We start from the raw sequence: 24,568 nt of genomic DNA, 5'->3' as shown, positions 1-24,568 counted from the left end.
GGAAGTGTCAGTTGAATATGGGGTAGATAAAAAAACGATATAGCTTTTGGTATCTGGGAGTATAATTCTAACTTAAGACTATACATATACTAAAGCAAAGTGATTTGTCATTTGATATTTTTTTCTGTTAACGATGAAATCAAATGAAAATGTTAATGACAGATTCAAATTACAGAGATTTTTCACATCAATTTTAGGCCTTTGGCCGCTACAGAAAGATGATTTTTATCGTAAATTTCGTATTGGTTATTCTCTTAGTCAAATGGTAATAATGTTGAATAATTATTATGTATATTTAATAAATAATATCAATTTGCCTCTTATCTTTTTGGATATCAAAATTTTTCATAATTTTCACTAACTTACATCACTGATTTAAAACTCTAATCAAATCTGATTGGAACTCAATCATCAAACTATGTAATTTATTTACATTAATTGTTATCGTACACGGAGAGAAATTTATGGTATCAATTACAATATATTATGGGAATAGCTCCCATAATGCATGTTAACCGTTTTTTTTGAAATAATGGTTATAAAAACGGCCACCATATATATTATAGTTATCATTACCACAATATTATAGTAACCTGTAATGGGTGCACTTACTATATTAATTTAGATTGTGGTCTCACTATAATAAGTGTCCCACACATGTGCGAAACTTCAGGTGTTTTGCAAACCTGTTTAACTGTCTCAGTACCTCCAGGTGAGGATAAGCCCCTTACTGGACCACACTGTATTAAAATTAGGAGAGAGAATTCTTATACCTCACTTATCAGGAACGTTGTGATAAATTAATTTTATAACTCAAATTTAAACATAAAACACAATGGCATTTATTTGACGAAGCTGCTTTACAGATAATTATTAATGAGGTATGAACAATAACCAAGATGACTGATGACACTGACTCGACTAATTTAATTAACGATAATGTGACTCTACTGACTCTAATTTAATAAACGACTCCAATCATAAAATATTATTTTACAAATAAAATAGTTAACCCGACAATAACCAAAACGAGTTCACTTACTCCAACAATCTCCAGCCTTAACCAGTCCTTCTTATTCCACCGATCCTTTTCCTCCAAGACCAAAACCATAACCAGTCCTTCCTTTCAAGTCCACCAAACCATTCCAATCCTTTCCAATCAACCAGGTCCAATCCACAATAAATATTATATAATTAACCAGTTTAAATAACTTAATTAATTTAATAAAGGAATAAGCTTCCACGAGCCGTGGGCTTATATGCTCTTAGCCTATTTTGAATGATGACTTTTTTTTTTTTTTTTTTTTTTCTTATTGTTTGGGAAGAGGGTGAGGGAAAATCCTATTACGCATCGTAGATGACAATACCCATATGGAAAGCATGAACTGCCGACCATATGCATATTGCCCTCCGTGTGCCGGACTCCTCCCTCAAGCATGTATCGCTTAAGATTTTACTCTAAGTAGATAACTGTATCCCTGGGGGCCCTACCGGCTAAAAATCTCACTCTCTTCCTTCTTCGGACCTAGCACTGCGGGACCGCGTGGGCATTACTTCGCAGTGCTAGTCCTCCTCTTTATGTCACCGTCGCTGTCTCTCTTCTCACTCTACTCGATTCTCTTCCTTCTTCTTCTCCATCAACACTTCTCGGGCGTACGTTGTCATGGTCTTGAAATTGTCCGCCGTCGCCAACATCCAAGGTATTACCAGGTCAGCGGCATTTGGCACTTCTTTCTCCCCCTGAAAGCGCAGCCGTATTTCAGACCAACGCTGACAGGAAAAGAAAGTGTGCTCGGCAGAGTCGACAACTTGCGGACAGTACTGGCAATAATGATCGGTTCGGATCCTCATGCGATACAAGTACTCATTAAACTGGCCATGATCGGACAGAAATTGGGAAAGGTAGTAATCCACCTCTCCTTCTTTCCGTGGAATCCAGTCACGGACACGTTTAATGAGCCTGAATGTCTAACGTCCCGCTTCCACAGATTCCCATCGCTCTTGCCAGAGTTTCAGGGTCTCCTCGCGTTCTTGAGCCTTAACTCTTTCCAACGGTTCTTCCCCAGCCCGACGGGCATCCCAGATGCGTCTCTTCTCGAACCCTAAAAGGTCGATCGGAATCACACCCGCGATGACCATCACGGCTGCTTCCGAAACCGTTCGGTAAGCGCAAGCTATCCTCAGTGCGCCTCTCTGTTGAACAGATGCCAGTCGTCGATGATATTTCTCTACTTTAAGTGACTCACACCAGATTTCTGCTCCGTAAAGCATTATCGAGTTTGAGACACTTATGAGAGCTCGTCTACGGCTGCTCCTCGGTCCTCCGACGTTTGGCATCAACCGAGAAAGGTTTGCTACCAACATTGCCGCTTTATTAGCCACACTGACAATCTGATCACAAAACGTGAGTTTCGTATCGATCGTCACCCCAAGGTATTTCAGAGAACTTCCACTCTCGACGTGTTGACCCACGACGAGAGCACGGAAAGGACTCGGAAACTACCTCTGGGCTGTGAGTACTATAACCTCAGTTTTCGCTTTAGCTAATGCCATACCATGGTCATTTAGCCAAGCGTCCACTTTGGTCGCGACCAGGCTTGCTAATCTTTGCGCACTCTCGTAAGAGCGCGCAAGGATTAGTGCTGCCACATCGTCAGCAAACCCCTCCAGTATCACCTCACTCGGTAGGTCTAGACGTAGAAGTGCGTCGTAAAGGATGATCCAGAGTTCCGGTCCTAAGACAGAACCCTGAGCCGCTCCTCTACTCAGCTTCTTCATCATCTCGCCAAAAGTAGTCTCATAGATCAAAAAACGATCACGTAAGTAATCGTCAATGATCCGAATGAGATACTCGGACAGACCTAATTTTCGAAGCGCTTCCATTATATCTGGCCATCGTGCCGAATTGAATGCATTTCTGACATCGAATGTCATCATAATGCATACTGGACGGGATCGATGGTTTCCCGTCCAAGCTCTTCTGGCAAATGAAAGCGCTTCCGAAATAGCACCGATTGTGCTGCGACCCAGCCAAAAACCATGTTGGTTTTCCGCTTGACCACCGGCATCCGCAACTTCAATTCTCAGTCGATTTCGAATTAACGATTCAAGAATTTTTTCAGCTACATCCAGCATGCAAAGTGGCCTGTAGGACGAAGGAGTGAAAGGCGGACCTTTTCCTTTGTCCAACAGGACTAACCTTTTCAGCTTCCATCGTGCAGGAAAAACTCCAACCGAAATGCAGGAGCTGTAAGCACTCAAAAGCAGTTGTTCGTGCTGAGGGAGGAGGGCCTTATAAACCTCAACGGGGATACCGTCGGGGCCCGGAGCCTTTCCTCCTTTGAGACTCTTTACAACCTCTGAGAAAGGTGGACACTCGTCATCGGATATAGTCCAGACTGGACTGTCTCGATCCTCACGCTTCGGAAACAGGACACTGACTATTTCCTGCATCGCATCAGGTTCCATAGGTGATACTGGACTGCGACCTAGGAATTTTCGAGTAACAATCTGGTAGCCAAGGCCCCATAGATCATTATCTATTTTTTCGCAGACCGCCTTCCAACATCTCCCTTTGCTTTCCTTTGAATGATGACTAGCAGCACGTGTAGTAGTAGTAGTAGTAGTAGTAGACAGAAATTCGTGGAAACCAAGATGTTAGTGGTAGTCGTAGTAAGGCACGTCCGTCCACGGCGGTTACTGCGAGTCAAGAGACCGACCACTCGTCGTCTCTGGCCCTCATACCTCTCCACTCAGGTTGGCCAACCCCTAAAACCAAATGTCGGGACTCGACCGTAGCGACCCTGGCGCACCAGTGACTGTATTTCCTCAGTTATTGACAGTTGTTGAAGAAGGAGGGCGGATCTTTTGGCGCGAGTCGAAATTGAATTTTTAATGTAATGTGGAAGTATTCCACCCAGTTACAAACCATTACCATGATTTCATGGTAACGATTACTATATATTATGGTAACGATTACCATAATGTAATGGTAATCATTACCATCATTCTTTCACTTGCGATATGGAAACTGTTACCATAATGATGGAAATTGTTTCTATACTTATGGGAACTTTTCCCTGGAAGTATGAGCCTATATCCCATATTTCCACGTAATCATTACCATAACGGTATGGGATGATATTTTATAAGCGTACTAGGAACGGTTACCATAAATTTCTCTCCATGTACCTCGAATAATTATCCATGTATTTATTATACAGATAATAGTTACAGTATCAGTGATTTATCAGTTTATAATAAACTGTGGCGGCATTGATGATACCCTCGACTCTTATTTTTTGCTGATATACAGTATTTTGATATTCATTAAAATATTCTATACGTCTACATGCCGTGACTATTTAAAACGAATAATAATTTCTTCATACCAAGATTGGGAATCGATAAAAAATACCGAAGACATTGAAGTCATGGTCAATAATTCAGCAATTTACAATAATGTATCATTGCTAATATACAGTTGTGGATTAATTACACAGATTTTGTATGATGGTAAAATAATATTTTTTACTGACAGCAGCGCAGTACCAACTCTGGACCATCAGTCAAATAGAACAGTTTACAAATATCAGCATAAATTTTTATTACCCAGCAGTTGCATTTTTAATAACGTCAGTAAAAGTTTATATTATGTAATTCTGATTAACGAAATGGTACAGTCGTTTATTATAGCAGTTGGAGATATTTGCACCGATGCCATGTTTCTGTCCATAACTGCTCATATTTGTGGACAGTTTGATATTCTTATAAAACGAATGGATAAATTTTGTGACAATAATTATAATTTTGAAGTTAAAAATCATGAATTGACGATGATCATCCAGAGGCATCAACATTTGATATTTTTATCAAATTGTTTGGAAATTGTTTATAATAAAGTGATATTAATGCAAATGGGAGTATGCCTTACATCATTAAGTGTTGCTGGTAATATATTTGTATGTTTAGTTATAATAATAATAATAATAATACTATTGACGATAATTATTATTACTGTTATTACCCGGGAAAAAAAGTTCTTATATGATCATATATAAATCATATAAAAGTGACTCATATAAAATCATATAAAGTTTTATAATGAAATTGGTCCTATAAAAACTTATATGACTTTATAAAATCTTATATAATCATATAAAATCTTATATAATCATATAAAGTTAGATATACCCGGTAAAAAATGATTTTACCTAATTATATATACAATAAATTTTATATGATTAGATCTCAAAATTTGCAGGATTTGATGATATATGATTATATATAATCATGCATGAACAAAAAAAAAAAAAAAACATCTATCGGTTAACTGCTATTTTGCCAAGGGGTCACCCATCCAACTAATGTTCTGCCTCAATGCTGCTCAACTTTGATGATCTCTTGATTGCCGTCTGGTTCCCTAGTCTGCTTAACCTTTATAAGTAGTTGACAATCTATAGCATTACTTAAATCAAATGATCAAATTGATACATCCTACATCAATAATGCACCAAATATGATCAAATTTTTCACATTAGTGTTTTATATAAAATTATCAACTTCTTTAAAATAACCTGCTTATAAGACCATAGAAATTTATGTATAAGAATCATAAAACTATATAAACTTTTATATAATCATATATGATTTTATATAACCGTATTAAACTCTATTGTACTTATACAAATTTATTTATAAATTCATATAAAATCACATCAATTTTCATTAATTATCTAAATTCGTAGAAGAATTTTATAAGGTCATATAAAATTTCATATGATCATACATGATTATGTATAATCATATGAAACGTGCTCTTGTAATTTCACAATGTTATATATAACTTTATATGAAGTTAGATCGAATTTTATAAAAATTTTATAAGATTATACGAATTATTGTAAGAATATTATAAGATCATATGAGTTTTTATATAATCATATATGACTGCATATAATGTATAACATTTTATTTGGTAACGTTATAAACTCATATATAACTTTATAAAAAATCAAATCAACTATTATAAAATCCTTATGAAATTATATAAATTCTTATAAGAATTTTATAAGATCGTTATGAGCTTTTATATGATCATATATGATTATATATAAGCATATGAAACTTTACCTGGTATTTTTATAAAGTTATATATAACTTTACATAAAATCACATCAATTGTTATAAAATTCTTATAAGATCATATGAATCCTTATAAGAATTTTATAAGATTATGTAAGCTTTCATATAATCATATATAAACACACACGTTTGTATATGATTCTATAAGATCTTTTTCTCGGGTTTACATAAAATCACATCAATTTTTATAAAATCCTTATAAAACTATATAAATTCTTATAAGATTTTCATAAGATCATATGAACTTTTATATGATCATATATAATTATATATAAGCATATGAAATTTTATCTAGTACTTTTATAAAGTTACATAAAACTTTATATGAAGTCATATCAATTTTTATAAAGTCCTCACGAGAGCATATTAATTCTTATAAGAACTTTATAAGATCTTATAAGCTTTTATGTAATCATATATAATTTTTATATATTTCTTATGTGATCATATATAAATTGTATATGAACACATATGTTTATATATGATCATATAAAATTTTTTTTTCCCGGGTATTATTGAAATTTAAATTCCTCCCCCACTACGAGCTACCGTTTCCCTTTCGATGCTGCACTTTGAAAGTTTGAAATTTTATCACTTTATCACAACAAAGTACCTATAGATTATTCCGATACACTGATTCGTTGATGAGTGGGAAAATTCCAAAGTTTGAGAAAAACTCTTTTCATGATATTTAAGCAGAAAATAGAAAATTGCGATGCGGCAGTTGTTGATTTTAATATTAAGAGCTCAAACTCTTACAGCATTCTTGTTTTGTCATTTTCGTCAATGTGTTCGATTTACTGAAAAAAAAAAAATCAGTTGTTTTTTTTTTAACAGTCTAATATACATATATATTCATATTTAAACATATTGCGTTATAGGTGCTACGAGGGCATATTCGGAAAGTAGAAGAAATTTTTAAAAAATTTTGATTCCAAATCAATATATCAAAAAAACCTGTTATCATACGACATGAAAACAGTCCCATAATAGATTGTAATTTCGACCGTGAATTTTTATCCGTGTACACCCTCATGGCACCTACAACGCGATATAACACCAAAACCCTTCATTGAAAGTTAGACTGCTATTGAAAGATACTAAATTATTATTTATAGGTGTTACTTTGTTATTGAGTATAAATAAAAACGATATTATAACTGCTATGAGATCAGTGAGTACGATAAATTTTGTTATACTCGAGAGCTACATATACGCTTATCCGGCAGATACTTTGTCCAGAAAAGGAGATATTATGTTGAGAGCAATATACAGTTATTGGTATAAATTTCCAAATGTGAACAAAAATATTGTTTTTATTACAATGCGTCTTTGTATCGCGCCGTATCTTACTGTGGGTAAATTTTTTAATTTAACAAACGACTCATTTATGAGTGTCATAAAAACAGCCTTTTCTTATTTATCAGTATTGCGATTATTCATAATTAAATAATAATTATTTTATAGTTTAGTCTGAATTCGGTGTGATTTAATATTTTCATTAATATTATCATGCAACAATTTTATTAAAATCTTGCGCAAGCCTAGTTACTAGTGTTTTATTTGTCTACGACTTTATATGACTGTTAATTTTGGTGCAGACTCTGTAAAATTACTTACGCATTTCTTTAGCAAAAATGTTGCAAGCTATGCGTGAGTAACTTTAATTGATTTCTGTCGCAAATTTTTTCTTAAGAAATGGATGTGATTTTATTAATAAGCAATGAGTAAGATATCTGCAAAATTACTTCATATAATATCATGGGCGAGTCATACGAAAATCTTGACAATTACTCACATTAACATCTTGTGACAGATTTATTGGTATAAAAAGATTTAGATATGTAAGGTTTTCTCGAAGGACGTTTCGCATCATTTACATGACTGCTACAAGATTGTCACTTGTATGTAATTTATTAAAAGATTTTAATGATTAATGGCTCAACAGCCAACTTTTGATAAAAATTGTTACACAGATTATTAGTATTGTATTGACCTAACATTTATTGATAAAAGTAAATATATGACAATGTAGTTGATGAAATGAGTTAAGTTATTATCATCACAGATACTGCTGCCTTAAAATGACATGAGTATATTATGTATCTTATCATAGAATTTTGTAGCTCAATTTGCTTAAGTCCTTTTAATTTTTAATGGACAAACCAGGCCTATGCTTAATTAATATATGAAAAAATTTAGATTGTGTGGATCAAATCTGGACGTATGGCAAGCCTACTGAATATTATAGATCAAGTTCTAAGAAGGAAATACCTATTCAGTAACCTCAATTTTTCAAACTGCTGTACTGTCTAACTAACGAACGGTGAATATAATTTGAGAAGCTTGAGAATGTTAAATTATTTCACCAAAAAATCACAAACAGTTCCGTGTTAAAAAACAATTATTCCACTATTTTTATTCACCCACGGATGTAATTATTTTCTTTGTTTATGATTCTTATCATATAAAGTAGTTTATATGTGCCACCATTAAAACACAAATTTAAAAAAAAAATTAAAACTCTTGATGGCATTTGCATGAAAGTGGAAATTTTCGGCCTGGCAACCATTACTAGTAGGATTTTTTATAAAATGCCCACATATTTCAACCAAATTGTACGTGCGTTGACTAGTAATAGTTCTCAAGTCGAAATTTTCGAGTTGGAAGAAATGAAAATCCAATACAATGTAAGTTACGGCAAATTTATTAGTATTCTTACATTGAGCGATTATTCATTCCAATTACATGAATGACTGAATATTACTAACGGTAAATTGAGTAACTTATGATCTTAATACACATAAAATGTAGTTCACATTCAGCTGCAGGAAACAAAAAACTTTGATAAAATTAAAAATATATCTTACATTTTTAGGTTGTAAATTTTACTGAAGGGGTCAACTACTTCTCGCGTAGTGTCATTAACCGACATTATAATTACAATTTTTTAATAATTGCATTAAGATACTTGAGTGTATTATAGTAAATTAGTTTATGGTAATTAGAACCTACGTGCCCCCAATACGGTCAGCGGTTTTTTTCCTGAACTATTTCTACTTATCTGACCTGATTTCTCAACCTGTTCTCACAATTAGGGCTTTGTTGTGACATAGTACACTAATCTGTTTGCTATTATTGAATTAATTATAGTCCATGCTTCTATTAGTGACGCCAACTACAAACTAGCCTTTCGGTCGAGTAACGAATCTTAGCTTCGAGCCTTGACCTTCAACATGCTTTCAACAAAGCTTACACTCTATACAATAGCACATACAGCTGCAATGCAGTGAAATATCTTTATTGGATAATGCCATTTTTAAAACTAGCAGTTTGATGATTCAAAACAAGAATTTTTTACAATTTTCACAATTCAAATCAATGGAATCATGTCGAAAAAAATTGAAAACTTTTACCCACTGGCTGAAGGCGTTTGTGATTCCAACTATAATACTCGACACTTGTCAGGCGTCTTCTCAGGAAGGCAAGAGAAGAAACTACGTCCCCTTTTGGCCAAGTGATATGTCGACCGATACATGAGATGGTACTATGGGAGAACCTATCGAAGCTGGCATAAGTGTCATTACCTGTTCAATAGTCATTTCAGACCATTGATTATATTTGCGTAAATGACAGTTCTGACTTTATGATACTGTCACAAACGGGAGTTTGACGTTGCAATTTCAAATTTTAATGCAGGTCATCATGAAAAATATTGTGAGACTCAGGATAAAATCCGATTTCAGACTGCGGGTGATGTCAGCCCTTGCCTACAGCTCGGCAGTCAACTTCATCCTGTTCTGAAATCGTTTTGTTTGATCCCTTATCACATACTATACTATTTTCTAACTCTAAAACAATATACAGTAAGGCATTAGAAAAATATAACTCGAATATCTCTCTATTTTACATAAGTGTACAATAAATGCAAGCAACTATTTGGACATCATGATCTTGCTTTCGATATAACATCAATCGTTTACTGAATTTACTAATATTTGTAATTTACATTCCAAAAAACCATTTAAGTGATAAAGCGCTACAATTTATCTTAAACTAAACGTGGTTATACTATACTACTCCTAAGAATACACAACCATATTATATATAAAAATATATAAGAACTAAATTGACGACAATCCTGCTTTGACATTTGACGACAGTAGAGCACTACCTTTTCACTTCGCGTTCGAGGTGTGCAATTTTTCACACACTAGATAACTTTTCACATCCTTTGCACAAATTATAAAAACGCACTGAAAAATATCACCATGTGGATGACATAAGGGCCATCTGAACTCTGGTTTCCGGAAATTTCACATTGAGGCACAGACTCCGCAGTTGAGCAATGAGATTTCTATTTCTTGATTTGAGCATTTCCAGTTCATTCCGAGGATGTTTTATACTTTCTGCAAATATTTCATTTCTCTCCAAAAATAATATTCTGTTTTCATTTCGTAAGATTTCTTCTGCTAACCGTAGTCTTTCCGAAGGTGAGTTCATTTCAGGTAAAGTATGTTATGAATTCTATGTTCTTTCCAATAGGTGCAACTGCGTAATGAGATTTCAATTTTCCTTTCTGTTCCTTTTATAAGTGGCAGTACATACATAAACAAAAGCATTATGTATTCAACTCGACAAAGATTTTTTAAGATCCATGACCTATCTTTATTTTTTACGCAGTCCGACTTTGCGTAACCTTGTTGCACGTTGTTTATCTTATCGATCATCGACTGAAGCGAGGAGTGATTATTGGGCAGTAAGCTCAGTAAGTCCAAGTACTCTGCTATATATTTAACATTAGTAAACTGCGACGAATTTTTCATGATTTACACTAATAGTTTATTAATTGTCAATCAATGAATAAAACTACATGAATTGGAAATAATTCTCTTATCAAAAGTATTTTACTGCTCAATGAATTTTTCATCAGTTCTCAATTTACGTAAAATAATGCATGAAACATAATTTATCGATGAGTTTACTGAAGCTTGCACGGTGTCGTCGTACTTTTTGTTATCGAGTTCGGTCAAATACCTAGGCGCACTTTTCAAGGACAGGTCTACTCAGTATGCATCACAATGGAGAAACGAAAACAATTTTTTTGGTTGTATTTGAATTTGAAGTAGAAAACAAGGAGGTTACAATGTTTTGTAATCATTTGAAAATAGTTACATTCCTTTGAACGATCAAATGTAATGGAATGTTAATTTTAACTTTTTTCAAAAGTTCATCAAATGATATTAATGTATTTTCTTAAATAGTTGACTCTTTGCTAGACAAGCGAGTTTAATTCAAATCGTGCTTAAACGACTACCATAAGGTTTATTCATAACAGGAACGAATCTTATCTGAAATGAACGTTAATAGTACTAGAGGTGTGCAATCATCATAGCAACCGTAACTAAAGTAGATAATTTTCATCGCAGCAGTTGCTAAGAAAAATTATCTCCATAGAAACCATTGCTAAATCGAAGCCATTATCAACTGTTGACATATTAGCTTTAGGCAATGACATAACATCAAATTTTAATCCATTAGAGAATCTCGAAACATCTTGGTGTGTGTTGAGTGGGGCAACCACGAATCAAAAAGTCTCATGGATTCGTATGTGTGCAATGTGAGAGTAGTAGTGTGACTGTGTCCCAATCCACCTATTTTAAACTGAATTATGTACCGTAGTTAGGAATGTCAGTATGGCTAAGTTAAATACAGAAAGAAAAAAATCTTTTTTAACTTCCCGCTGAGAAAATCAACGGTTTTCTAAAAATTCGGGAAGTTATTGGTTTCACCCCGATTTTCGAAAATCGGGTTTTTATCATATGTCGACGTTTGAAGGTGCTATTCTGCCATATTTTTCTGTACTACGCCCCTCTAATGAGTGCTACGGGCTCACTCTACGACCCGTCTGAACATGGAGTAGGGCTTCTAGATCAAGCTCGAAAGCGTTAAGATAAATAGATATATAGATAATAAATCGTGCAGATGTCTGTTATGAATACTGATTCAAGCACATTCCCAACTCAGTTCATTGTTTCGTTAATCTAAAAACGACAAACATCATTACTCATTGAAGTCAAGGTTACTGCGTCATTCGTGGCTACCACAACAACATAGTAGTTGAGAATTATTCAAACTGACAGTATCCTGTTTTTAGAATATCGTAAGAGAAAAACACCGTACTTGTTTTTTTGTTTCCAGAGTTCAAAGACCTCGATAACATTATCCCAAGCGTTTTAAAGTTCTTTGAGCTCAAAAATAGTTTATAGTAAACTTATATTTTTTGTTAAAATTGTACAATCTAACTGTTCGGAATTTTTAATTAAACGGATTCCATCAATATAATGAGATCTTTCTTAAATAAAAATAAAACATGACTCACCATTGTAGCGCCCAAAAAAGAAAGTCTCCTCCCTCCGCTAAAATCATGGTTGTCCGGTCATGGATACAGGTTATTGACCGCTTGATTGATTACCTTGCCCCGCTATGAAGTTCGCGACGTAAAGGTTTGCAGTGTCCTGTCTGCAACCTGGTTATGTATATTCCTCATTTGATGATAAATAGGGACATTAATACTACACAACTAATGAGTGAGTCGATTTGAACTTTCCAACAACTAAAGCATTTTATCGATGCTACCTATTTATATTCCCGCCCCTGTTAGGAGTGTATTGTTTGGGAATCCCTGGCTTGTTTTTCAATTACATGGTGTTGCTAACTCAAATGAATAATATTATTTAGTTCTTCACTGGAGTAACGGGCTTTTTGCCCAGAATGCCATCTTGTATGTACATGACCAGAGAGTCTTACTATAATTTACTATCAATACTAGACTCTAAGCTATAATTAGTATAGTATATAAATCTGCGTATTAAGTTTTTACCCTACACTTATGTTTACACTATTCGTTTTTCACACTGTCAGTTACTATTCTGAATCACTCTCTTCTTCTTCATTGCCGTTTACTCCCAGAGTAATCACACCATAGGTTTCGAGTCTTTTCATCATTTCTTCGTCACCGTTTTTCAATGCCACTTGGAAGGCCGTGTAACTCGAGTAATTTTCTATTTCCAAATCGATGTTTAGCTGCTGACACATCCATGTGGCTAGTTGACAGTCTCCTTTTCTGACTGCCATGTGAAGTACAGCGTCACCAGTATAACGATCTTTTTCTTTAAAATCTGCTCCATATTCTACTAACTTCTCTATTATCCGTATTGCTTGCTGTCCTCTATGTGCGTCCGTTGCAATGTGAAGGCAAGTATGGCCCTAATTGTTCTGCTTCTACAGCCATAGCTTGATTTTATCATCTATAAGCCCCTCGATAGCATACAGCATCTTCAACTATCCTATTTTAGCAAGGAGGTGAAGAACGTTCTCTCTAGTATACGCCTCATGTCGCTCCCAGTCTATCTCACGCAGAAGCTGAAGATTTGAACTATCTGAACTATCCATCGCTGAGAAATATTTTTCGGTTCTATCCTGAATGAACTGATTCATTTAATCTGGATTGTTTATTTAAATCGTCTTTGGTGGCGATATTTCGAATGCCTACTATATATTGATAGCACCGATTGTTTACGAATTCTGGTTTCGGATTTCCCTAATTATTACGTGGAGGTCATAGGCTATCGTATGTTTATTTCGGTCCAGTCGTACGATAGCGTGGTATTATTAATTGACGTTTATCATGTCATTCAGTTTTACTCATCTGATGAGCAATTTTTTTTCGTTTTGAAGTGAAAGAAATGTTAATGCGCGTTAAAATATTTGAGCTTAATTCAAGAGTGAGTTCATCGGAAAAATTCAGTCCCTCCTTAATCTAGAACTCATTGAGCCAAAATGTTGGGCCTCAAGCATTAATAGGTCTGCAGACCGTTGCTTGAGGACAGCACACATTGACTGACCTCAAATGAACTATATCAAGAACAATGTCTAGCACGCACATGTAACTTATTCTGAAATGTATAGCTTACCTCTATCTCGAAATTCTCAGCTCGTGTTTAGGACCTTGCGCTATTCTGAGGGTCCGCACTTTGCGGTGTCCTTATTTCTAAGGAGATTGAAGTAGGTAAAGTTAGAACCAGGGGTTTCAATTTGCAAATAATTGACAGCTGAACCGCAATTTATAACTTTATTATAAAATTAGAAGGATTAAATACAAAATAGGAATTAGCTTTCTATTTACTATTGACAGATGAGATCACAAGATAAATCTTCCAACTGAACTAATACGTTGTTCTATTTAATCTAAACACTTAGACCTACTTCATCCTAAGGTAACCCAAAGCTGGTTAGTAATACGTAAAGCACAGTCTGCGATTACCAAACAAAACCGGAATTACTATCATTTATTCATAGGAATAATAACATTTGCTTGTAGCTCTTTCGATTTGTCACCGGTAAAGTTGGTGTGATTATACAGTATTCCATCGCAGAAAGATCAAGCTTATCGTAAGTTGAAAAAGATTCATTTTATACAAATAGTTGTACCCGGAGTGTTTGCATGTAATTATGTGACACCTATTAATACGATTACCCTAAGGGCAGTTGTTTAACAATATTTACGATATCTTTTTGACCTCTGTAGTTAAAAATGTAACATAAATTCTCTGAGCAATGCAAACATATTACATTTGTCACATTTATTTTTAAAAACTAAAAAACAACATACATTTATTTCAAAGAAGCACGTAAAATTTGATAAAGTACGTCGTATAAGTTTAGAGCCAAGAATAATCACCACGTGCCTGAAATTCGGAATTATCAGGCAACGTTCACCTGGAATGAATTACTCATTGATGTTCTGTATTATTTTAAGAAAATTTTGGCTTTATCTTTCGGTCTTTCAGATACTGATTCTGTGGTTCATATTTATAACTTAAATCTTAAAGTACTTGATGATATTTTCTAAATTAAAGTGTCGTTCCCATCGCACTTAGGCTTGGAACGTCGACATACACTAAGTATTTCTAACCAGATACGAGATAAAAAAATAATAAACAATGGGCTGCGCCTTCAACACATGTTAACTGTATCATATTGCATTAAGATATAGGTATGGATTAGATGATAACAAAAGACATAGGTACTTAATCGATCCATACAACCATGTTTTTGCTGTCTAACTTTCTTAACAGCATTTGCTATAGATAGCAGTCCAGTCTTTTTGAGCTCTGTAACACAGATATCGAGCACACAAAATACCTCTGAGCTACTATTATTGCCAATGCAATCTACAATTATGGGACCGAGATTTCTGAAGGTCTTATGCTTTTTTAAATCAGCGTACAAGTTGTTAATATTAATAAAGAAATCTATAAAGGCCTTTGGGTCATGGGAAAAGTTATCAGCAGGCCAAGCAGTATACTGAAAATGTGAAAGCTTGCGTGCTTGACCTTTTTGATCAGTGAGAACCAACAAGGTTAACACAAAGTGAGGGTTTGTTATAATTTCTAAAGTCTCTATCTGAAAGTTGTTACAGGCTATTACAGTACTTCCATTTAAACTCCAGAATCGGTTGAAATTATCCTTCTCCGCGAATACAGATGTCATAACTACAATTTGAACATTCTTATCCCACACCATTTGTAAATATTTGTCAGTGTTATTTTCACAAGAGTTCGTAGTGATGATGTACTTCCGCTTATGTTTATATCCGTCAACAAACCTTGCACTCAAGACCTTCTCCTTACTATGGAGGTTCACTCGGTTGCAAAGCAAATGTCCAATTGGTCGGACATTATTTCCGTTTTGCGCCTTATTTACGGCTTGATTAGAAGAAGTTGATCCGCCGTCTTCCTGCTCAGATACCATTGCACGATGTTCTTGAACGGTGCAGCTTACAGATTCTGGCTTTTGTACGAAATTGATGAAATCCATTATTCTCATTCTCTTATCTTTGAAGGGCCTTGGTATACACGCTGCAGTATCTGTAAAGGAACAGAATTGATATTAAAACTCACATTTCAAGATAAGGGCAACCCAACCGGGAAGCGTTTGGTAGTCTTATTTCCACCGATCCACTGTCACTCGAAGCCAATCATCTAACTCACTTGTTTCTTCAAAATTAAACAAACTCATTATTCGTAATAGGCACTGGCACCCGCTGTGAGTAGTATTTCGGAACTAAGCCTTTCATTGCTGCGTTGGAGCTTTTATATTTTCGGTAGGTAATACGCATTACCTATTATTAAACCACTAAATTGTCTGTTAACTCGTAAAAAACGTCCCTTTGGGCAAAGTTTTGCAAGCCCACCTATGTATTGCATGTTTGAAAGCTATAAACTTCGTATAAATAGTGTGTTGTGTGCTCATAAGTATGACTAATAAAAACATTAGCTTATAGTACTTCGAAGAATTAGCCTTGGGTAGTGAACAAAAAACCAAGTTTAGTACGTAATTTAGTGATTACTTTGATCAATTGATTATACCGTCCGAAAACCAGTGCACACGAAAGTTGTTGTTGTCGCATTCTTAAAACTATTCGCATGATATTTATATTCTTTTTTTACAGCACTGTTTATGAAATCTTGAAATAATAAATTATAAGGGTCCTTGACATTGCGTTGTCATTGATAAAAAAATAATAGGTGACTGCGTTCGAACTTACCTCATTAATTACGTAAGGGCCATCTCCACCTCATATTCTACGAAACGTTTTCTCGCACACATAACCAGCAGTTTATTCTTCAGAGATTGGTATCGCCTTTCGGCAAGTTGTATTTCTTTACTGATCTTGTCTTCATCTTCAGGTGTTTTTGGTTCACGACGCTTTAGTTCACAAATTTTGTCCTGAAGTTTTAGAACTTCAACTGCATATTTCAAACGTTCAGCTTTTGAAAACATTTTGACACGTTAAACTGTCAAGAAACTTTCAGACCAAATGGTGAAACTGATCCGTTTTATTAATAAGGATAACTCCATTCTTCTTAAGTTGCCTCAAATAATTATGTTCCTATACACTAGAGAATAAGCTCCATTTTTATTTGACCAGCTTCAGAGGAAAAAAGTATAGGTTCATCGTTATCAGTGCCAATATATGCGGTGTAAAATTTAAATGACTGTGGTATTCATTCATCGAGGAGAAGATAACTTCTTTTTGGCCTTCCAGAAATGGAAAAAACGAACCATTATTTATAATTAGATTAACTATTTCAATTAATTGGGGTTTCCCGATTTTTATATTTGTTAACAGTCAGGCGTTAACCACTAATGGTTCAAGAACTGTTGCTAATAAAAGTAATGCTACTCTCATCGCAGCTGTTTCATTATCGCTTATATTTGTCACACCACGTAGCTTTTACACTTTGATATCATGTGGTCACATATCCTACCAATTCCATTAATATCTTGGGAATTAATAGCAAGAGGTAAGTTTGTCGTCAAGTACAGCATCCGTAGCGACAAAAAGCAGATATGTCTTGTCAACAATCAACTCTATAGGCATACGATGCTGTCGGTATACTTATAGTGATCCAAGGCGGTAGAATAATTTTTTAAATCGGTGGATGGCAATTCGTTCCACGTGTGATGGGACCTTGCCTTATGCGACTAATATCAGAAAGCGTAAAACATTGATGAGTGTGTGAAGCTTTTTGTGTGAGCGAGAAAGATTACACACAAACTATAATGTTTATAATTACAATAAGTATTTGCTGTAAATATGTGTGCGAAGCGAAGATAAGGGTACATAGGTTGTGGGCGTAAGAGGCGTTCCATCTCAGTCATTCAATGAATAGGATTCGCCCGTTAGAAGTGTGTCTTATACTACCTTATACGCACTGCAGGATAATAGGTATTGGAACTGTTATATACTGAAACAGGCATAAGGATGAGTTACTGCGAAAGGTAAGCGTAGTTCAACGTCGTTCCGCAGAATCACGCCGATTTGTTAAGACAATCTTAATGTAGCCTACAACTGAAGTCTACTGGGTTTTCTGATACATTGTAGTCAGCATTTATTTTCAGCAGAGGATAACCACATATATTATGTTTTTCTTCACAATCAATCTGCACAGTAGGTATTTCGATCGTTATTGAAATTTGAAGTTTCAATGACCTAATCAGTATAGCTAATGGGTCTAATGTGCCGGTCTTGAAAGAGTCCTTGTGACCTTAGATGCAGGGTACAGGGGTTTGAGCCCTGGCGAGGACAAGACTTTTTCTACCATGGTCTCGCTACGGGAAGTCGCTACAACGAGGCCGCCTGTATTTAACCAGGTCTCCAAGAGTTTCCCTTATCATTGTGGTCGACTTGTTTGCATACCCAACTCAAGCATATGCAGTACAGTGTAGTAAGACGGCCCAAATCGCAATGGTAGGAAGTTAGGAAAAAGTAGAAAATAAACAGGTAGATTTTAATGGAAAGGCAAGCTTTCTCTCCTCCACAGAAAATTTACACTGCCTATGGTATTAAGGTTGAGAGTGATCTAGCTATTGGAAAATGATTTCGAGATAGAAAGATGAGACTTATTTCGTTCGACAAATGTTGGACTGTAGTCTATCTAGATTTACATAAAATGGAAAGTTATTGAAATCATAAGTTTATTATATATATCTTGTAAATTGTCTTAAAACCTAAAATACACCCTAGACATGAAATAAATATAAATTCATATTGTATTTAAATGTAAATGTATATTGTGTTTTTGCCTGGAACACGTCAGTCGATGGCAATCTGATATAGGCATTAGGGTAAAATCACCAAACATAGGCACTGAACCTAAAGTTGATCTGATTTAATTTTTAACATATTTACAGAATATTAAGACCGCCATTTCTCTAGGGTCCATAACATTCAGGGTATTTCATACGATATTAATTAAAAGTGATTTTTTTGTAGTTTATTTTTATATTCGGTGATTTTGTCATTCAGTTATTGTGTCGTTAGTTATTATGCCGTGTTTATTTTGACCGCGTTTATTGAAACGTGTTACTTTTTCTAATACATTTTTAAAGAATTGAAAAATAACGAGAAGGTTAAATATGTTTTGGACATCGCAAGAGCCACCTTTTAACGTTGTCCAAAATTGGTGTAGCTAGATAGTTTTATTAACATATACTATTTTTAAATAATTAAAATAATAGTATATTACACATCTAGGAAATTATTTTACTTCCCTAGGTGTGTAATATACTATTTTTTTCTCACCTCCGGGCGGAAAGCGTCAACTTTCGTCCTTCTGTGCAACACGAAGTCGCCGCTTTCCGCCTCCGTCGAGGAGAAAAATAGTATATTACACACCTAGGGAAGTAAAGTAAGAAATGTCTCAGATCACATGTTTGTTGACCTTGGCTTCGCCTCGGCCAACAATTACATGTGATCTGAGACATTTCTTACTTTACTTCCCTAGGTGTGTAATATACTATTTAAAGTTCGTAATTTTTTTGACGTGCCGATAGTTAAGCTAATTGGAACATCAAGTGTACCCCGAAGAATTTGTCTATAATTATCTCAAACCCATAACAATGAACCTTCTAATAGCTTCTTCACTACCGTTTAATATCACATAGGATTAGCTTCTGTAAAGGAATTACATTTCATAGCTGTCTAGAACTAACTAGAGAATACCAAGTTTTAGTACACTATTAAAATGTTTTATTCTAGTAAAACGTTTCATTGTTCTATAAATCCAAGTGGTAAGTAGAACTATAATAGCGTACAAACGTTAATGACCTACGATTTTTTACCGAACCCTCTCTTCGCATGTCCGAAAACAGTCAACTGATATAACCCTATAAAAATTGAATTTACTAACTAATGGTTCAAGTAAAGGCGATTATATAACTAATATCATTGCAGTAACATTGCCCATAACGGAGCAGTGATAATCCGCAGTTCTGTATTTTACCACTATTAATAATAGACAAAATGATGAAATTATTGTTTATTTTTTAAAAAATCGTTTCCACACTCAGGTTTTTTGGAGGTCACATAGAGTATGAAAATACACGGGTTTAATTGCGCAAAGAATTTGATATAGACGAAATCCAAACATACAGAGCTTGATAACAATAAACTTAGTTCTCCGGCTGACTAATAGCATTGTGATTTTGCTGTCTTATTTTTAGAAAACTGTTAGGTACAGATACCTTATTGGTAGCTCCAAGTTCAGATATACAGATGTCCAACAAACAGTACACACAGGAATTGTTGAAACAAAAGCTGTTTGGTCCAAGCGTTCTGTCGGTTGTCTATTGCCGTGTGACGGAGTACCAAATATTCAGGCTGCTTTATATACGCCTTGAGGCATGTAGCCTATCCTTTTCTAAAGGCATGATAATAGGATGATCTCATTATTCATACCACTTCGATTCGTACCGTATTAACATAGTTAATCTTAAGTTATTCTAATTCCCCAATCGATGTGCAAATGACTCATCCTACGGAGACATCTTTGTCAGTCTCATTATAATACTATTCAAATACATCGATATTCACATTGAAAATTCGGCAACTTTAAAACTTGGATTATGAAAAATTTCGTGTCTGTTTATTTATCTGCCACTGTCGCACTTACGTCATCCACCCCATTCTATGAAGTAGCTAGTGATTGAAAAACACGCACAAGGTACTTGTCTAGACTGTGCGCTCTTAATATATCATATCCGGTTATACATCGTCATGCACCCAAATGTCGTAGGTAGTCTAGATACTGTAGTGAATATTAGATGCCCTTAATTTAATTGAACTGCTTTTCATAAACAAACTAGGCGCCTATTTACTAAACAACACTCGGTATTTTTCAGACTCGGACTTTTTTAAAATCATCTATACCAGAAATAAAACAGAAACGTTAGTCACTTACATTTTAATTAAGTTAAAAGGATTTATAACTTTCTGTAAAGAGTGGCTGTTGTCACGGTAGGTTTTTCAGGAATTTAGATATCCCATGACTTTTTATAAACATTTTATGCGTGCAATAGAAAGTTATAGAATGAAACTTAGATACTGAAGAAATACTTTAAAACACTCGATCACTTATAGACAGTAAATGTTTCCTTCAGTGAAAAAGTAGCAGAAATCTAACAGTGGTAGAAATTTAGAGTCATTGCTGCAGTTCTTGAGTAGATATCATTTTACCGAAGCCGCCACACTCTGACTCGTAGTCTTCTTAATTCATCAGGATAGAATAATTCGCGAAGCCTCGGCAGTTCCGTACCTTCAATCGCACCATCTAAGTACTTCAGAAATTCATCGACCCATATCATATAATTTTCCGCCCTGCACTGAAAAACGAAAAAAATACGCATTAATTAATCACAATGAATGTTTAACTCTGCTTATATTTCATACTATTCTCTTGAAAGGAAGGTTTTATTTGGGTCGAATGTCGTGCTTTTTTACGTGGAAAATTTACGATATGTTCTTACCAGTAATTGTAAGAGTTTACTTACCTTTCTGTCATAGAATGAGCAGGGATTCAGGGCTCTAGGTTTAGGTCGATCTGATATTTTTGTCACCGAATCAGTTGGGCCAGCCTCCACCATAATAATTACAAATATTAATATCCACAATGTCTTCATTTTTGAAATGTTTTACTTGATTTAATTTTACCTTAGAAAATTATTTTTCTAAAAAAAACGTATTCCGTAATGAAAAATTATTCGCACTGTAAAAGCTTCTAATCAGAGACAGAACTGGTTGGTGTAAATGAGTGATATAAACTGCCGGATCTAAATTCCGGAGGTTCCCACATTACCTGACTTGCGTGATGAAGAGCATTATAATTTGCCTAATTACTAGACTTTATAGTCAAAGATCAGGGGCAAAATATGGAAACTAATCTACATTTTTCAACCATGTATTATTCGTTCATGAATTTTCTGTGCTCAATACCTCAATTTTGGATCCCTCGGAGTGAATTTCATTCACTATACAAGATTCATATTCATACGACAATTTATCTATAAAATCCATTGGATTTTATGTGATTTTTTAAATCGGGTAAATTAACATAGGCTTAACATTTCGAAAAAAAAAAGGTAATGAATAATCATTTTGCATTCATTGACAACAAGATGGTGAGAATAAAATTTGAGTTAACTCTTTGACCATAGCGTGAGGTATCATATTATTCACTCATGGATCTACATTTAATTACATGCCGACCATTATAAGGCTATAAACTTTTACGACAGGGGCGTGAATGCTAATGTGACCTAGACTTTTATGACAGGTCTTCTCCGAACTGTTTGTTCATTGTTAGTTTAATTATAAACTCGTTAAAAATTCTGTATACGTCAGCACGAGCACGGTTAACCCATCTAACCTTTGAAACTTTAGTATCAACTCATGACCACTGAGAGTGACGCCTAAGAAATAATTTCCTCGTAATGTCTAATTATACAACATTGTTTAACGGAACCTTTTATTCCCGGTTGATGATGCAACACTTGGCTTCTATAAAAAAGTCGAGTGAGGAGACTAGGTAACAACCAGAATATTGCAATAGAATCAGTAGATGTTTGCTGCTGTACTATCGTGTAATATAGACTTAAGATCAAAACCTAACCATGAGTTATGGGCATCAGCCATGTTGTAACTTACATTATTACCATCTTATACTACACCTTATGGGCTGTAGCAGTGATGGTATCGGACCGGGACTGTTCCGTCTATGGCGGATTCACAAAGTAAGAGCTCCAATAGTGGATACCACCGGTCCGGGTCGAGTTAGGCAGAGGAAAAAGTTTACATTAACCAAATATGTATCGGTTTTTACAAAGGCATGGTATAGATGATGTTAATATATTTAAAATTAATAATATAAGTAGGTTTTCCGGTATCGGTATTCAGGACCTCATTAGCAACAATGCCTCATTGTTTCAACGAGTTAGGCAAATCGACCAAAAATGCCTTTTAACGTACGTACAATGGGCATTGTGGTTTTCCTGTTTTTTCAGAAGCGCTGAACCTATTTCATATTCACCTGTTTTTATCATACTTCCTGGCATCCACACTTGGATATTAGGCTATTAGGCTACACATGCCAAATGCCGTAGGTACCCAAAGTTTACGTGATTTGCGTCATTATAAAATATTATGATTAAAATGCTGACGTGAGTGGAAGTGATTGTCACCACATTTTTAATGGTCATAATATTGATATGGCGTGTTCTAATTCTACTGGGAAACCATTATAAATACTCACTTTCCCTAAGCATTTATTCAGTCCCAATCTGCGACCCAAGTCAAAGAAGACCTAACAATACTCTATTTAAATTGGGTTTACATTATTCTATAAACCCATCCCATGAAAACTGTGTTACTCCTACTCAGAAGCGTAACTTCCATGAAATTTTGAAGCGAAAACATCAACACGTAAGGCAAGGGATAGTGGCATTTCCGTGCAGCATCTCTCTGGAAAATAATGATGAAAAGAAGAACAGATATCCTGATCCGCCCTGATTCGATTACAACTGGGTGGTCCTTCCATTTTGGAAGGGTCTCGACGACTACATCAATGCTAGCTACGTCGACGGAAACATCATCAAGAGAAGATTTATCTGTTCCCAGGGTCCATTGAAAAAAACGGCCCACGACTTCTGGCGAGCTGTGTATCAAGGCCGCGTTCGTGTTATCGTCATGCTCACCAAGACCTATGAAAATAACAAACAAAAGTGCTACCTACATTGGATTTCTTACAAAGGATTCACCGTGACCTACGGTAAGCTTAAAATAAAGACCAACAAAATAAAAAGCTTCGGCAACTATAAGGTGACAACTTTGCGTCTCACTAATACTAATACTAGAACCGTATTCGACATCAAGCATTGCGCTTGCAAGGACTGGCCTCAGGATGGCGTTCCGTCAGATGTGAAGAACTTCCTGGAGTTCGTCTTGGTAGTAAGGCGTGCTGACTCAGAGGCTGAAGTTCAGGTCTTAAGTGAAAATCATGTGAAAAAGTCTTCTATCTTGGTGCATTCCAGCGCAGGTCTCGACCGGGCGCCAGTGTTTTGTGCGATAGATATATGCATTTCTAAGTACATCGGAACTGCAATCATACGGTTGTCCACAAAATTTCGTGATCTTCGTAAGCAGAGAAACAATTGTCTCTCATTAGCTACGCAATACATGTTCTGTTATTTTACAGTGCTCCAGTTCGTAATGTCAACGGCTTGTTAGATAAAATACAGTTATTTGATGTTCATAGTGTAATTTTAGTAGATTGTAAGTAAACATTAGTTTATTAGGGTAAGTTTGGTCGTATATCTGGTGTGTTTAATCTTATAACTTACTTTTATTTAGAATAGATCGTCCATATGTTGCTTATTATTGTCTATGATAAATTTGTTCACGATTTTAATTACACATTAAAAAAGCTATAGAATCTCATCTCAATCCATCTTCGGGATTCCCTTGTCTAGCGTATAAAGTTATCTGTATTGATAAATTCTATATATCAATCCTTAATTTCGA

At 35.0% G+C, this 24,568-nt stretch overlaps 2 protein-coding genes and 2 pseudogenes across 3 annotated transcripts; 2 read left to right on the top strand and 2 right to left on the bottom strand.

Moving 5' to 3' along the window:
• The first annotated feature begins 15 nt into the window (after positions 1–15).
• Positions 16–8,135, top strand: LOC130673010 (odorant receptor 4-like). Of its 2 annotated transcripts, none has more exons than XM_057477855.1 (3): positions 16–265; positions 4,224–4,950; positions 7,263–8,135. In XM_057477855.1, exons 1-3 carry the CDS (start codon positions 134–136, stop codon positions 7,595–7,597), a joined length of 1,194 nt encoding a protein of 397 aa, XP_057333838.1. In that variant the 5' UTR covers positions 16–133; the 3' UTR covers positions 7,598–8,135. The 2 variants fall into 2 exon arrangements, with proteins under 2 accessions (XP_057333838.1, XP_057333839.1); XM_057477856.1 differs by lacking the exon at positions 7,263–8,135 and adding an exon at positions 5,264–5,477.
• A 4,936-nt stretch (positions 8,136–13,071) lies between these two features.
• On the bottom strand, positions 13,072–13,599 carry LOC130673948 (NF-kappa-B inhibitor cactus-like; annotated as a pseudogene).
• A 1,557-nt stretch (positions 13,600–15,156) lies between these two features.
• Positions 15,157–16,227, bottom strand: LOC130673947 (tyrosine-protein phosphatase non-receptor type 9-like). Its single transcript, XM_057479160.1, has 2 exons — positions 16,200–16,227; positions 15,157–16,076 (listed from the first exon to the last, which is right to left on the bottom strand). Exons 1-2 carry the CDS (start codon positions 16,225–16,227, stop codon positions 15,163–15,165), a joined length of 942 nt encoding a protein of 313 aa, XP_057335143.1. The 3' UTR covers positions 15,157–15,162.
• A 7,012-nt stretch (positions 16,228–23,239) lies between these two features.
• LOC130673946 (tyrosine-protein phosphatase non-receptor type 9-like) lies at positions 23,240–24,274 on the top strand (annotated as a pseudogene).
• Positions 24,275–24,568: the final 294 nt, after the last annotated feature.

Source organism: Microplitis mediator, chromosome 8 (assembly GCF_029852145.1).
Source record: "Microplitis mediator isolate UGA2020A chromosome 8, iyMicMedi2.1, whole genome shotgun sequence".
Classification (NCBI taxonomy): Eukaryota; Metazoa; Arthropoda; class Insecta; order Hymenoptera; family Braconidae; genus Microplitis; species Microplitis mediator.
Note: the sequence above shows the minus strand (reverse complement) of the source record. Positions and strands in the feature narration are given on the sequence as shown.

Excerpts from the sequence above, each read along its gene's own strand:
- LOC130673010 (XM_057477855.1), top strand. The coding sequence starts at position 134 with ATGAAATCAAATGAAAATGTTAATGACAGATTCAAATTACAGAGATTT. Across the intron at positions 266-4,223 it reads GTTATTCTCTTAGTCAAATG|ATAATAGTTACAGTATCAGT; the intron begins GTAATAATGTTG and ends TTTATTATACAG. Across the intron at positions 4,951-7,262 it reads TACATCATTAAGTGTTGCTG|GTGTTACTTTGTTATTGAGT; the intron begins GTAATATATTTG and ends TATTATTTATAG.
- LOC130673947 (XM_057479160.1), bottom strand. The coding sequence starts at position 16,227 with ATGAGTTTGTTTAATTTTGAAGAAACAA. Across the intron at positions 16,077-16,199 it reads GTTTAATTTTGAAGAAACAA|ATACTGCAGCGTGTATACCA; the intron begins GTGAGTTAGATG and ends GTTCCTTTACAG.